We start from the raw sequence: 14,164 nt of genomic DNA, 5'->3' as shown, positions 1-14,164 counted from the left end.
CCCTATAGATTCTCCTCTGATTATTAGGATTATCATTAATCTTTTTCTTCTTAGTTTTTGCTTATTTTCTGTAGATTGACTCTTCATTCTCTGCTGTATTCAAGTGTTGTCAAAATCTTACCTAGACTTTAAATTTTTGTTTCTATTTATTAAATGAATTTTTATACTATTTGATAATTATATATCTTACATTCATTTGCTGCCTTGTGATATCCCTGATGAAATTAACTTTTCTCATTTGTCTGTTTGTATGTGACTATAGCACTGATGCAGGTGACAGCCCTGTTGGCAACACCACTGCAACCAACCTGGAGCAGCCTCAGGTTATCCCCTCTCAAGGTGATCTTCTCGGGGATCTTTTAAATCTTGACCTCGGTCCCCCTGTCAATGTGCCACAGGTGTCATCCATGCAGATGGGAGCTGTGGATCTCTTGGGAGGAGGACTAGATAGTCTGGTAAGCATCCCTCCTCCTTTTTCTTTGGTTATTTATAGTTCTTCATGTACTAAAGAATGTTATACAGTTTTTAGAAATAGACTATTCTTGGATGATCAGCAGTGTGCTTTGATAAAGAACAAGACTATTAGTCGTTAGAGAGTTAATTATAATCTTGTTCATCACTAGTATTGGGCATATCTGCAAGTATATAGGATTATTTTATTACTCTAGCAATCTAAATGATTATCCTTTCCAGAGTTTATTATTGCTCATTTTTGTTTGTTTGTTTGTTTTTTGGTGCTGATACTAGGGTTTGAACTCAGGGCTTGAGCTTTGTACTTTGACTTTTTTGTTCAAGGGTTGCTCTACTGCTTGAGCTATAGCTCCACTTTGGGCTTTTTGGTAGTCAGTTGGAGATAAGTCTTGTTGCAGACTTTTTTTGCCCTGTCTAGCTTTGAACAAGGATCCTCAGATCTCACTTTCTTGAGCAGCTATGATTACAGGCATGAGACACTGGTGCCCAATGCTCCTACGTGTTAACTCTGAATAACCACCGTAAATTTGACTTAAAAATTGTTAAAATGGTTTCATAATGTTCACCTTATTTTGAAACTTCAAACCTCTGTATTTTAAATGTTTCATTGGCTTATTCCATGTTCAATTCTGAAAGGTTTTGAGGCAGTCGTTTGAGCCATTTTTGTATAAAATGTACTTTTATTACAGTTGAGAAAAACTGCTTGACTGTTTTTTTTTCCTCCCCTTCTTTTCCACTTTCTTCTCATATTTCCAATTTAATTAGCTTCCAGGATTCTAATACTAAAAGGCTCCAAAGTCCAGAATATCTGTGGGTATGTGCTATCAATGGGAAACAAATTGTTTTGTCCTGTATAAGATGAATGAGAAATACTAAGTGTGACCCTGACTCTGTAGAGAGGTGGCCAGGAAAACAACAGGTCTAAATACCTGGCTTCCTTTAAACTAGGTGCTTAACTGTAATGGAATTAGAAAGGATCTTTTGTCTAGGCATTTGAAAAAGAGACATTTGGTAGCTTGATGACTACAGAGATGCCCAACAAATCTGCTTCTGAGCATCACTGGAAGGTAGATAAAAGGATAATATGTTCTCATAGATTATTTAAACAGCTTACTCTCGGCTCATACTGTCATACTTTAGGGACAATATTGTATATGCCAGTCAGTGCAGATACAGTAAATTTTGGTTGGCAGAGACTCTAAGGAAGTAGGGTTATAGTCACATATCTGTGGGGTGTACATATTCTTACCTTTAACAAGTGGGCTTGTCTGATTATATAAGCAGAATAGTTTCCTCATGAGGTCATTCCATATTTTGTTGTTATAGCCTTCTTACTGACTTGCAGGTAGACTACCATTGAGTATTTAAATATTTAGGGAGGTCCCAAAGAATCCTTTATAAAATGAAAATAGTTATTACTAGGGCTTAAACTTGGGGCCCCGGGCCATATCCCTTAGCTTTTTTGTTCAAGGCTGGTGTTCTACCACTTCTGGCATTTTGAAGGTTGATTGGAGAGATTTGGGGCAGCTTTGAACTGCAGTTGTGAGATCTCTACCTTCTGAAGTAACTAGGATTACAGGTGTGAGTCACTGGTGCCTACCTTTTCTTAGGTCTTGACAGTCCCCCAAACCACAGAGTATTGCTATATAGCCCAGACTAACTTCAACTTTACTCTCTTTCTGCTTCAGTTGAGTACTGGGATTATAGACATGGGGCACTATGCTCAGACCTATCATGTTTCTTTCTTACCTATGTCTCACTTTTTTTTTTCTTTCTTTCTTTTTGGTGGTGCTGGGGATTGATTCCAGAAGCTCACATTTGTTAGGCAAGCACTTGATTACTTGAGCCATATTCCCAAATTCCTTTACAGCTCCTTTTTTTTTGTTGTTTGTTTTTTGTTTTTGTACTGGTCCTGGGCTTAAATTTGAGGACAGGGCACTGTCCCTGAGCTTTTGTGCTCAAGGCTACTAGTGCTCTACTACCACTTTAAGCCACAGCACATTTCCAGCTTTTGGGTGGTTAATTGGAGATCAGAGTGTCATATACTTTGCTGCCTGGGCTGGCTTTGAACCTGGATTCTCAGATCTCAGCTTCCTGAGTAACTAGGATTACAAGTGTGAGCCACTGATGTCCAGCTTGACATCTCTTTATATCAGACCAGAACCTTACCTTTAGAAGTCAGTGGTGTACTACTAATATATATTGCCTGACAGCTCCTAACCTTTTTATGGCTCTAATTCTAGCTATATAACATTAATACTATTAAAAAATACTATCAGTATTAGGGCCAATAGTAATTAAACAAAACTGAGGCAAGACATAGACATAGCTATTTTTAGGAAGTTATACAGGTGATTTTAATTTTGCAGACAGGCTTATGAAATTTCATCAAATAAAATTCCAGTAGTTAGGTGGTGGATCTCTAAGCCAATATGGTGGCTTCTACAAACAAACACACACACACACACACACACACACACACATGCACGCATGCACTCACGCACATACACGGAAAGCCTCATTTGACACATCTTAAAAAAGCCTAGCATCTGACTTTACCTTCGTTTACCTTTGTTCTCTCCAGGATATTGTTACATTATAATTTTTGTTATTAGAAGTTGGCTAGAAATTAAGTCTGACCACTTTTGAACTTCATATTCATTGTAGGATATTTTTATTCTTTCCTTTTTGTATCTTGCTGCTCTTCCCATTAGATCTTTGATATGTATGTGTGTATACAGAAGGGTGGGAGAAAGGGAGAGAAGAAAGAGAGAGAGAGGGAGAGGGAGAGGATGAGAATGTAATGTCTTTGATATTTAACCTACAAAACTGCCTGTTTTGGATGGGGTAGTATGGTTTTTCTTACAGTAAATCCTTCTGGTTTGGTGTAGTGTAGGAAATGACCTGATGCCCACATGTACAATTCTTTGTATGTGTTATATGCTTAGGATGCTGACATCTGTGAGGATTGCTGAAATAACCATTGAACTTCATTAACTTGTTGCCTTTACTTTCAGTCTGTTTACAGAGGCTCATAGTAAATATTCTTTTGTTCATCCTAGGTGCTATGCATGATGCTATCTAGATGAAGGTGGGGAACTTCTTTTCTGTCAAGAGCACTTGATGTGGAATGTTAGCTGGTATTGATGTTTCTGCCATGAAAAAGCTCCTAGATTTCTTAAATTTCATTATCTTAGGCAGACAAAGTGATTTCAAGGGACTGATAAGACTTGTAGCTGGACATTCCCCACCCCCGATCTAGATAAAATAATAATCATATATTAAAAAGAAAAAATGGAAAGGAAACTCTCAAATGCCTTTGCTGTATGCTAGCAAAGGACTTTATTCTAAAGAAATACATTTTCAGCTGGGTGCTGGTAGCTCACTCCTGTAATCCTAGCTACTGAGGAGACTGAGATCTGAGGATCACGGTTCAAAGCCAGCCCCGGGCAGAAAAGTTCGTGAGACTCTTATCTCCAATATACCACTTGAAAACCAGAAGTGGCACTGTTGCTCAAGCGGTAGAGCGCTTGGTAGAGCGCTTGCCTTGAGCTGATGAAGAGCTCAGGGACAGCACCCAGACCCAGAGTTCAAGCCCCATGACCGACAAAAAAAAAAAAAAAAAAAGAAAGAAATGTATTTTCATGAAGCATAGTGGCATGGAGAAGCTACCTTTCTAAAACTCCTAGTATTAAAAAAAAAAAGCAAAAAAAAAAAAAACTCCTGGTATATATTTTTCACTACACTTTTTGTTTTTTAATCTTAAAAATATTTTATCAGGGGCTCGGAATGTGACTCAGTGGTAGAGTGCTTGTCTAACATGCATGAAGTCCTGGGTGCAATTCCTCAGTACACCTGAACAGAAAAAAGCCTGAAGTGGCACTGTGGCTCAAGTGATAGAGCACTAGCCGTGAGCCAAAGAAGCTCAGAGACAGTGCCCAGGCCCTGAGTTAAAGCCCCATGACAGGCAAAAAAAAAAAAAGTCGGGGCTAGGAATGTGTCATAGTGGTAGAGTGCTTGCCTAGCATGCATGAAGCCTTGTCTTTGATACCTTAGTACCACATAAACAGAAGAAAAAAAAAAAAAAGCTGAAGAGCTGAGGGACAGCGCCCAGGCCCAGAGTTCAGGCCCCACGACCGGACCAAAAAAAAAAAAAAAAAGCCACTGTGGCTCAAGTGGAAGAGTTCTAGCCTTAAGCAAAATAATAATAATAATATAATAAAATTTTGTCATGAGCGTCTTCATTAATAGTTTTGAGCTTTTTAGTCTACAAGAAATTCACCATCTAGGCTGGGAAGGTGGCTCAGTGGTAGAGTACTTGCCTTGCATGCCTGAGGCCCTGGGTTTGATTCCTCAGCACCACATAAGCAAAAAGAAAAAAGCCGGAAATGGCACTGTGGCTCAAGTGGTAGAGTGTTAGCCTTGAGCTGAAGAACTGAGGGACAGCACCCAGGCCCAGAGTTCAGGCCCCACAACTGGACCCAAAAATAAAAAAAAAATAAATTCACCATCTAAAGGAGTTTTGTACCAACAATTTTTCTTCCTTTGGAGGAGCTTTGCAGTAACTGAATACCTTAGTGGTATTTTTGTTTTGTTTGTTTTGTTGTAGCAGCACTAGAGTTCAAATTAAGGGCTTGGCCGGTCTCCAGTGGCTCACACCTGTAATCTTAGCTACTCAGGAGACTAAGATCTGAGTTCAAAGCCAGCACCGGCAGGAAGAGACTCTTATCTCAGAAAACTGGAAGTAGTGCTGTGGCTCAAGAGTGCTAGCCTTGAGCTGAAGATCTGAGGGACAGTGCCCAGGCCCAAAGTTCAAGCCCCATGACCTACAAGGAAAAAAAAAAGTCATCAAACCACATCAGAGTATAGGACAAACGAGATGTTTTAGGGAGGCCTTTTCATGATTTTTTTGTTTGGCTTTCTTACTTTTCTTAGAAAGCGTTTTTCTTTCTGCTTAAATTCTGTTCAAAGTCATTCCTCAACAGATGAATTTTGTCTGACTCCAAGTAGTAATTAGTTCTCTAAGGTTGGCTGTACATTAGAATGAACTAGAGGATCTTTTCAAAATTCTGATGCCCAGACTATACTATAGAACAATAAATCACTATCTCTGGGAATAAGACTCAGGCAATTGAAGCACCCCCCCCACACACAAACACACAGGTGATTGATTCTGTTGTTTAAGGTTGAAATAATAATTACTGGAACATTATTACTAGTACTATTGAAAATTGAAATCATAGTCTAGGAAACCTCCAGGTTTTTGTTTGGTGCTGGTACTAGGACCTGAACTCTATTCACTCAGCTTTCTTTTTTTTCTTTTTTTTTTGGGGGGGGGGTGTTCCGGTCGTGGGGCCTGAACTCTGGGCCTGGGCACTGTCTCTCAGCTCTTCAGCTCAAGGCTAGTGCTCTACCACTTGAGCTACAATGCCACTTCCGCCTTTTTTTCTTTTTGCTTATGTGGTGCTGGGGAATGGAACGCAGGGCCTCATGCATGCAAGGCAAGCGCTCTACCACTGAGCCACCTTCCCAGCCCCTCACTCAGCTTTCTTGAAAATGGCTTGGAGCCATGCCTGTAGCCTGCTTTTTGCTGAGTATTTTGGCATTGGAGTTTCATGAACTTTTCTGCCTGTTCTGGCTTTGAACCTCAGTCTTCCAGACCTCTTTCTTCTTTCCTTTCCTTTGTCTCTGTCTATCGTCCCTCTTCTTTCCTACTTTTCTCCTTTCCTCCCTTTTCCCTTCCCTCTTCTTTCCTTCCTTCCTCCCTCTCTTCCCCTTCCTGTCTTTTTTCTCCCCCCTCCTTTCCTGTTTCCTTCTCTCTCCCCCCTCTCCCTCTTTCCTTCTCTCCCTGTCTCCTTTCCCACCCTCCCTCTCACCCAGAAGTATTGGGGTTTGAACTCAGGGCCTCTGTCTTGATTCATTTGCTTGCTCTACTGGTGCTCTAACACTTGATCTATACCTCTAGCCTGCCTCCAGGCTTTTAGAAGGGGGAAAATACAAACTAAAGACCTCCCAAAATTTTATTGACTTTGCAAACTTACTTTGTATTTATTTTTTAAATAAACAAACCCACACATCTTCTGTGGGCTTCATTCTTAGTTATTCTATTTATTTTAACTGATTGTGATTTTACTCCTGCTTCTTCAGTTCTTGTGCATGGTATTTAAGAAATGCAACTGGACACAATAGGCTCGTGCCTATGATTCTAGTTATTTAGGAGGCTGAGACCTGAGGATCACATTTCAAAGCCAGCCAGAACAGAAAAGTCTTGAGAGACTCCATTTCTAGAATAGCCAGCAAAAAGCCAGGTTGGAGGCCTGAATTCAAGGCTCCTAAAAAGGAAAGAAATAGTAAAAGAAATGCCCCACACCTATTTTTGCTTTTCTAAAATTACTCCCATTATAATCCGACATTACAGTGTCCTTTGAAACTTCAGTTCATATCCTTTAGCCAAAAGGAGGGGTTTCCCCCTCAGAATTCTCTTTTTACTTGAGTTTATTATGTGTGGGTGTACATTCTCACTTCTCCTGCCAATTTGCAAAGCCTACTTCTTATCTGTGTAGTCCCTTTATTACTTTGCATTTTTGCATGCTTTTTGTGCAGTAATGTTGTATAACTTTAGAATAAAAAGAATTTTATGCTTTTGCAATGTCATGCTGTAAACATGCACTATTATAGAAGCAGGAAGAAAGCAGATATGTAATATCTTTTCTGTTTGCTTTCATGCTCTTCCAGTTATTCAAATTCTTGATAGATATGACTTTTTCTATTTGTCCAAGTGTATGATTTATATCCTATGACCAGCCACTAAGTAATCTTCAGGAAGCAGACTTCAGGAAGCAGTCGGCTCTGTGATTTGAGTACCCTGTAGTGTAAGGCAGAGACTCTGCATGCTGTTACTAGGCACCTGCTGGGTTTCTTTTCACATTATTTTTTTTAGTGCAGTTTGATAATTACATTTTTTCCAATGCTTTTTTGTATACTACTTTCAGTTCATAGGGAAGATCAATAAATCCTCATTCGCAAATCCTAAGGACACAATACCATCTCTTTTTTTAAATATAACTGTAGCATAATGAGACTACAAAGGACAGTATCTAGACTTTCAGTCTGTTTTTAGAGCAGACAAGGCATTTGATGATTCAAAAAGGTGCTGTATAGGTGTACATTGAGAACTAGAGAGGAAGAAATGTGGAACTGCTGGGGAAAAGAAAGGTTCTACTTTGTAAACATTGTCATTAGTTGCATATGTGTGTTTTGCACTTCTTGTATGCCAGTTCTTTTTAGCTTCAGTTCTTCTTTAATTAATACTTTTGTTATGAAAGACTATGTGGACACTAAGACTATGTGGACTTATTTTCCTGTCATCTAGCTTAGTTATTCTAATTCTCTAATGCTTAGCATCCTTTTGAATGTTCTCCAAATAAATAAATCATAGCATTTGTACTTAGTAGTATTGATTATGAGAGATGCCTCCCTACTTCCCCCTAATGGGAGCTATCTTTCTGTACCAGCTATTTGCTTTCTTAGCAATGCTTAAACTCTAAAAATAATTTGTTTTACCTATAGTTTTTGAAGGTCAATACTAGTTTGGTGTTCACCGCCTCAGTGATACAGCTAGCTTTGTAAATCAAAGTGTGTTTACTTTTTCTTTGCTTGCCCACTCCCTTTCCCTTTTACATTTCTTTTTAAAGAAAAAACAAAACATATCAGTACATTACTGCTTGGGAATAGAACTTTTTGGAATATGCAGACTCTAAATCTTGTTTGGTTTGTGCCTGCATATCTTGATAGAAAGATTGGATCTGAAACATCCCTGAGGTATCTCAGCTCCATCTTTCTAAGCTTTTACAAACACCCATAGCCCATCACTCCAACACTTGGTTCTCCTAGGACATATTTGTAGCAATCCAGAATTTCCTTAGGCTTTAGGAGATAGTGAGTGGCATATATTTCCAGCAACTTGGTAGAGCAAATTTACAGATTCTATATGGGCATCTAGTACTTAGCTAAATGAACTCTACCTCTCTCTCCTCTCTCTCCTTTCTCTCTTTCAGCTTGGCAGTGACCTTGGCGGGGGCATTGGAGGAAGTCCGGCAGTAAGTGCCATCCGTTTTTTTCACCATGAGAAGCGCTGCCCCATTTGATGCCTTTCCTTTGCACACATACTCATACTGGCCACTGCTGCTCTCTAGCACTGCATGCCAAAACCTCTTTAGGAGTCTAAAGTAGAATAGGATTACTTGGAATCTTGGGGGCCATACAGCACATGTGATATAGGGACATCTTTAGGGATTGGTATGCTTGGTGCCAGTAGAGATCTTTGTGTTTCTGACATTAAAGAGCTGAAGGAAATGGAACATCCCCTCTGGACTAGAGAATGCTTTTATTTCCTGGTGTCATCTAGAAAGTTTTAAGAGAGTCAGCTTGACTCAGAGTGAGACTCTCTTCATAAATGAGTTGGTTTGGGAGTATGAATATCATCTCCCCCAGGAGAGCTTCCTGCTAGATATTTATGCCTAAAGTGGGAGTAAAAAATGGCTGAACCCAAGTGGAAATGGAACTTCTGATTACATAGGACGCTCCTCCCTCTTTCAGTAGAAAAAGCAAACTCTTCTTTCATTAAGATACCTATAGGCCTTTTGCACAGAATCATGGAAGCTAAAATTGGAAACAGATGCAGTCTTGGATCACTGTGTTCCTATATCCTTCTGAGTACTTTGTCTTGATAAAGTTTCTGAAGTGTCTGTCTTTTATTGGTGATGAAAAAGTATCTACTAATTTGGCTTTTTACACTGAGTGTTGGAACTGTGGTGTTTTCCAATTGATGTATAAATGCTGTTAAAATAGCAACATTTTAAGGACTATTAATCTGTTCTTCCTGATCTCTCTTCCCTTTTTTTTCCCTGCAGGTGGGACAGTCCTTTATCCCATCATCAGTGCCTGCAACCTTTGCTCCTTCACCTACTCCTGCTGTGGTCAGCAGTGGTCTCAATGACCTCTTTGAACTCTCCACGGGGATAGGCATGGCACCTGGAGGATATGTGGCTCCTAAGGCTGTAAGTAAAGAATTTGCATAACACCACTTAATCAATGAGAAAAACCCAAGTTCCTTCTAATATTTATATTACATCCAGTAGTAATAAATGTAAAGTTTAGCCTTTGTTCTGGGAGATATATGAGAAAGATGAAAAGTGGCTTCAGACTGAGCAGGGAACACTGTTAGTATCCTTATGAAACATTTCTATAATTAGACTTAAAACTAGAAATATTAAGCATTTGAGATTTGATCTCATGTTTAGAAATATTTTGTATAGTTTTTGAAGTGAATTTAGTAAAAACCTGACGTACAGTGCATCAGCAGGAGAAAAAAAAAACTGTAGAGAATAACAACCTTGTTTCGGTTTTTAATGATACTAAGATTTTTAACCAGCCTTCCATTTGCTAGGCAAGGACTCTTAACACTTGAGCTATACTTTTCCCTCTCTCCCACTTTTTTTTGCTTTTGTGTCTTTTCAAGATTTTTGCCCCAAGCCAATTTCTCCTACCTTTGTCCTCTCCCAGGAGCTAAGATCACAGGCACATATTACCATCATGCCCTGCTTATTTATTGAGTTTGGGTCTTGGTAACCTTTTTGCTAGGGTTTGCCTTGAACCATGACCTCCTGATTTCTACATCCTGAGTAACTGTGATTACAGGTGTGAATTGTTTGGTTACAGTGTGAGAAGTAACATTTTTACTTGTTACTACCTGTTTCACTTTCCTCATTGGTATTACATATGGATTCTAGATTAATTCTAGGTGGATTCTAGAGTGCCATTCCTCCAGATTTGGTCTTCTTAGGTTTTTAGTGTACCTCCTTAGACTGCTGATTGGTTTGTGTCATTATGGCTCTTCCAATTCTTGACTTTGCTTGACGTCACTCAGATTGAAACTAAAGGCAAGAAACTACTGATAAATGAAGTTCATATAAGTTCTTTGGAAAAGTTGTAGCTAGACTAGGGTAGGCTTTGCATAATCTCAACATGCCTGATTGTTTACTAATGTCTCTGCCTCTGCATCTGATACCATGTTGGGGAATCCTTGCTGTAGAGAGGTAAACCAGTTTTCCATGCTGGGAGCCCAGTAATGCGTGCGTGCGTGTGTGTGTGTGTGTGTGTGTGTGTGTGTGTGTGTGTACACACATCCAATGAATAGAACAACCAGAAATGTGACTCAAATCTGAACCTTAATGGGGTTTTGTTTTGTTGTGCTGGTCCTAGGGCTTGACCTCAAGGCCCAGGTGCTGTCCCTGACTTTTTTGCTCAAGGCTAGTGCTTCACCACTTGAGCCACAGCTCCACTTCTGGCTTTTTGAGTAGTTTATTGGGGATAAGAGTCTCACAGACCTTCCTGTCTCAGCTGGCTTTGAACCCAGTCTTCAGATCTCAGTCTCCTGAGTAGCTAGGATTACAGGTGTGAGCCACTGGCACTTGGCTACTGAAGTGTTTTGATACATTTTAGTAGCTTTGTCATAAGATCTACTCTGCCAGATATTCCACAATCTTTTTTTAAATTGTACTTCAGACATATATACATTTATATTTTAACTCAGAACAACCTTCTTTACTGCCTTATTGATTGATAGCTTTCATTGAAAGTCCTTGCCTTCCATCTTTTTTAAATTAAAATTTTATCCAGCTGGGCACTGGCACCTCATGCCTTTATCCATAATTACTCAGGGGGTTGACATCTGAGGATCAAAGCCAGCCCAGGAGGAAGCCCTGGGTTTGATTCCTCAGTACCCCATAAACAGAAAAAGCTAGAAGTGGTGCTGTGGCTAAAGTGATAGAGTGCTAGCCTTGAGCTAAAAAAAAGAAAAAGAAAAAGAAGCCCAGAGACAGCACCCAGGCCCTGAGTTCAAGACCCAGGACTGACAAAAAAAGAAAAAAAGAAAGAAAAGAAAGGAAAGAAAGAAAGAAAGAAAGAAAGAAAGAAAGAAAGAAAGAAAGAAAGAAAGAAAGAAAAAAGAAAAGAAAGAAAAATTGCCAGTGGATCCCACCTATAATCCTAGCTACTCAGGAGGCTGAGATCTGAGGATCATGGTACAAAACCAGCTTGGATGAGTATGTCTGTGAGACTCTTAATCTCCAATTAACCACCAGAAAAGCGGAAGTGGCACTGTGGCTCAAGTGGTTGAGCGCTCAGCTTGAGCTGAAGAGCACAGGGACAGCATGCAGGTGCAGAGTTCAAGCCCCACAGCCAACAACAACAACAAAAAAGGCAGCCCAGGTAGGAAAGTCCATGAGACTCATATCTTCAGTTAATTCCCAGATTATAGGCATACTGTTTCCATTAGTAGATTTTGTTTCTTCTCTTTAAACTCTTATCAAATGTAACAGAAAAGCACATAACCATTGGAATTCTCTTTTACTTGTTTATAGATTTTGTTTTTCAATACAATGCCCAAATTAAGATAGAAAAAAAAGGCTGGGTTTTGGTTTTGGCTTGGTATTCTTAAATAGTTGAGAATGATCTCAAAATTCAGAAAATAATACTTTATCTAGTCCAGGACCTTTCACAATGACTTGTTATTTATAGTATAAAAATCATCAGGGCTGGGAAGGTGGCTCAGTGGTAGAGCGCTTGCCTTGCATGCCAGAGGACCTGGGTTTGATTCCTCAGCACCACATAAGCAAAAAGAAAAAAGCTGGAAGTGGCGCTGTGGCTCAAGTGGTAGAGCATGCTAGCTTTGAGCTGAAGAGCTGAGGGACAGCACCCAGGCCCCGAGTTCAGGCCCCACGACCGGACCCAAAAAAAAAGAAAATCATCATAATTGCCTAAAGAAGAGAAATGTTAATTTCACCTTTGCATGTTATAAATTAAATAGCATCAAGATAAATTGTGCCTGGTTCTCTCGGACTTTATATACTGTTTTAGGTCTGGCTACCTGCAGTGAAGGCTAAGGGCTTGGAGATTTCAGGAACATTCACTCACCGTCAAGGGCACATCTATATGGAAATGAACTTCACCAATAAAGCTCTGCAACATATGACAGACTTTGCAATCCAGTTCAACAAGAATAGGTAAGAAATAGAGAGTTTGATAGATGTCAGCATTGTACCTTGTGTCCAGTGAGAAAATCCTCTTAATACTGGGTAAAAAGTCATATATTAAGCCATATGCTGGTGGCTCATGCCTGTAGTTCGAGCTGCTCAGAAGGCTGAGATATGAGAATCGTAATTTGAAGCCAGTTAGGGGAGGAAAATTGTGAGACTCTTATCTCCAATTAACCAGCAAAAAGCTAGAAATGGAGCTGTGGCTCTAGTGGTAGAGTACAAGCTTTGAGTGAAAAATCTCAGAGACAGTACCCAGGTCCTGAGTTTAAGCCCCAGTATTGGCACAAGAAATTAAAAGTCACATAATGGCAAATTCTGAATGTAGAGTGGGCTTTGGCTTTTGCAAGTCTACTTGGTTGTCAGCTTCAGTTCTTAGAGACCCTAGAGAATATTTTAGAGAAACATCTATATGGTAGGAAGAAACTCGAACTTAATTGTTTTCTTTTTAAAAAAAAATCTGGTAAGCTGGGCACCAGTGGCTCATGCCTATAATCCTAGCTATTCAGGAGGCTGAGATCTGAGGATTACAGTTCAAAGCCAGTCTGGGCAGAAAAGTCTATGAGACTTTTATCTCCAATAAACTGTCAGCAAACCAGAAGTGGTGCCATGGCTCAAATGGCAGAGCACTCACCTTGAGCTGAAGAGCTCAGGGACAGCACCCAGGCCCAGAGTTTAAGCCCCACGACCAACAACAACAACAACAACAAAATCTGGTAATACAATATTTTAATGCTTTAAATTGGAACCTATTTATCATTTACCACATTGTCGTTGAGATCTGTATGCCAGACAATTTCTAGGTACTTGAGTAGTGAACCAAGCATCTGAAGTTCATATTTTGGAAAAAAAAAAAAAAGTTCATATTTTGGTAGAAAAATTAATGTACTTCAATTGGTACTAGAAATATGAGAAAACAAACACCGTTTATACTAACTACATAGCCACATACAGGTTCTTAGCAATGAATTCTCTGCCTTAATAAAGAGGAGAAAATACTGATATTTTTGTAGTTGCTGTAGCACCAATTGCTTTTATTAAATTTCATGGTTGGAAGAGGGAGGGGAACTGGCTACCTGAGAGATCCATTCATTTGTGGGTTTTGTTGTTGTTTATTGGTTTGTTTGTTTTTGTGCTGGTCCTGGGGCTTGAACTCAGGGCCTGGGTATTGTCCCTGAGCTCTTTTCTGCTACCACTTTGAGCCAGAGCTCTACTTCCAGCTTTCTCTGAGTAGTTAATTGGAGATAAAAGTCTCACATACTTTCCTGCCTGGGCTGGCTTTGAACCATGAACCCCCAATCTCAGCCTCCTAAGTAGCTAGGATTAAAGGTGTGAGCCACCAGCGCCTGGTATATCCATTCATTTGTAAATTCAAATCTTCAGCTTATCACAGAGTAATACTGCTAGTCCTTCTACTTAATTATATTAAAGTAGTCATGTTGAACTGAAAGCCCTTTGTACAACTATTTAAAGATAATAAAAATAAAATTTTTAAATAAAAAGTAATTTAAAGAAATTGTTTCTTTTCCCAGCACTATCAATAAAAAGTTTCTTTCAATTAGGGTAAAAAGTCATTGAAACCTAGAACTGTCGCTCAA

At 39.5% G+C, this 14,164-nt stretch overlaps 1 protein-coding gene across 5 annotated transcripts in view; it reads left to right on the top strand.

Moving 5' to 3' along the window:
* Positions 1-14,164, top strand: part of Ap2b1 (adaptor related protein complex 2 subunit beta 1) — a 115,996-nt gene that overhangs the window by 50,231 nt on the left and 51,601 nt on the right. For 4 of the 5 annotated variants that reach the window (XM_070027176.1, XM_070027177.1, XM_070027178.1 and 1 more), the window contains 4 exons: positions 263-455; positions 8,529-8,570; positions 9,384-9,530; positions 12,391-12,536. In XM_070027176.1, coding sequence (XP_069883277.1) covers positions 263-455; positions 8,529-8,570; positions 9,384-9,530; positions 12,391-12,536 — 528 coding nt within the window. The remainder of the gene's footprint in view (positions 1-262; positions 456-8,528; positions 8,571-9,383; positions 9,531-12,390; positions 12,537-14,164) is intronic. The other variant, XM_070027180.1, reaches the window with a different exon arrangement.

This window comes from Dipodomys merriami, unplaced genomic scaffold, assembly GCF_024711535.1.
Source record: "Dipodomys merriami isolate MVZ:Mamm:240054 unplaced genomic scaffold, mDipMer1.0.p SCAF_19, whole genome shotgun sequence".
NCBI lineage: Eukaryota > Metazoa > Chordata > Mammalia > Rodentia > Heteromyidae > Dipodomys > Dipodomys merriami.
This window is presented reverse-complemented; position numbering and strand designations above follow the sequence as displayed.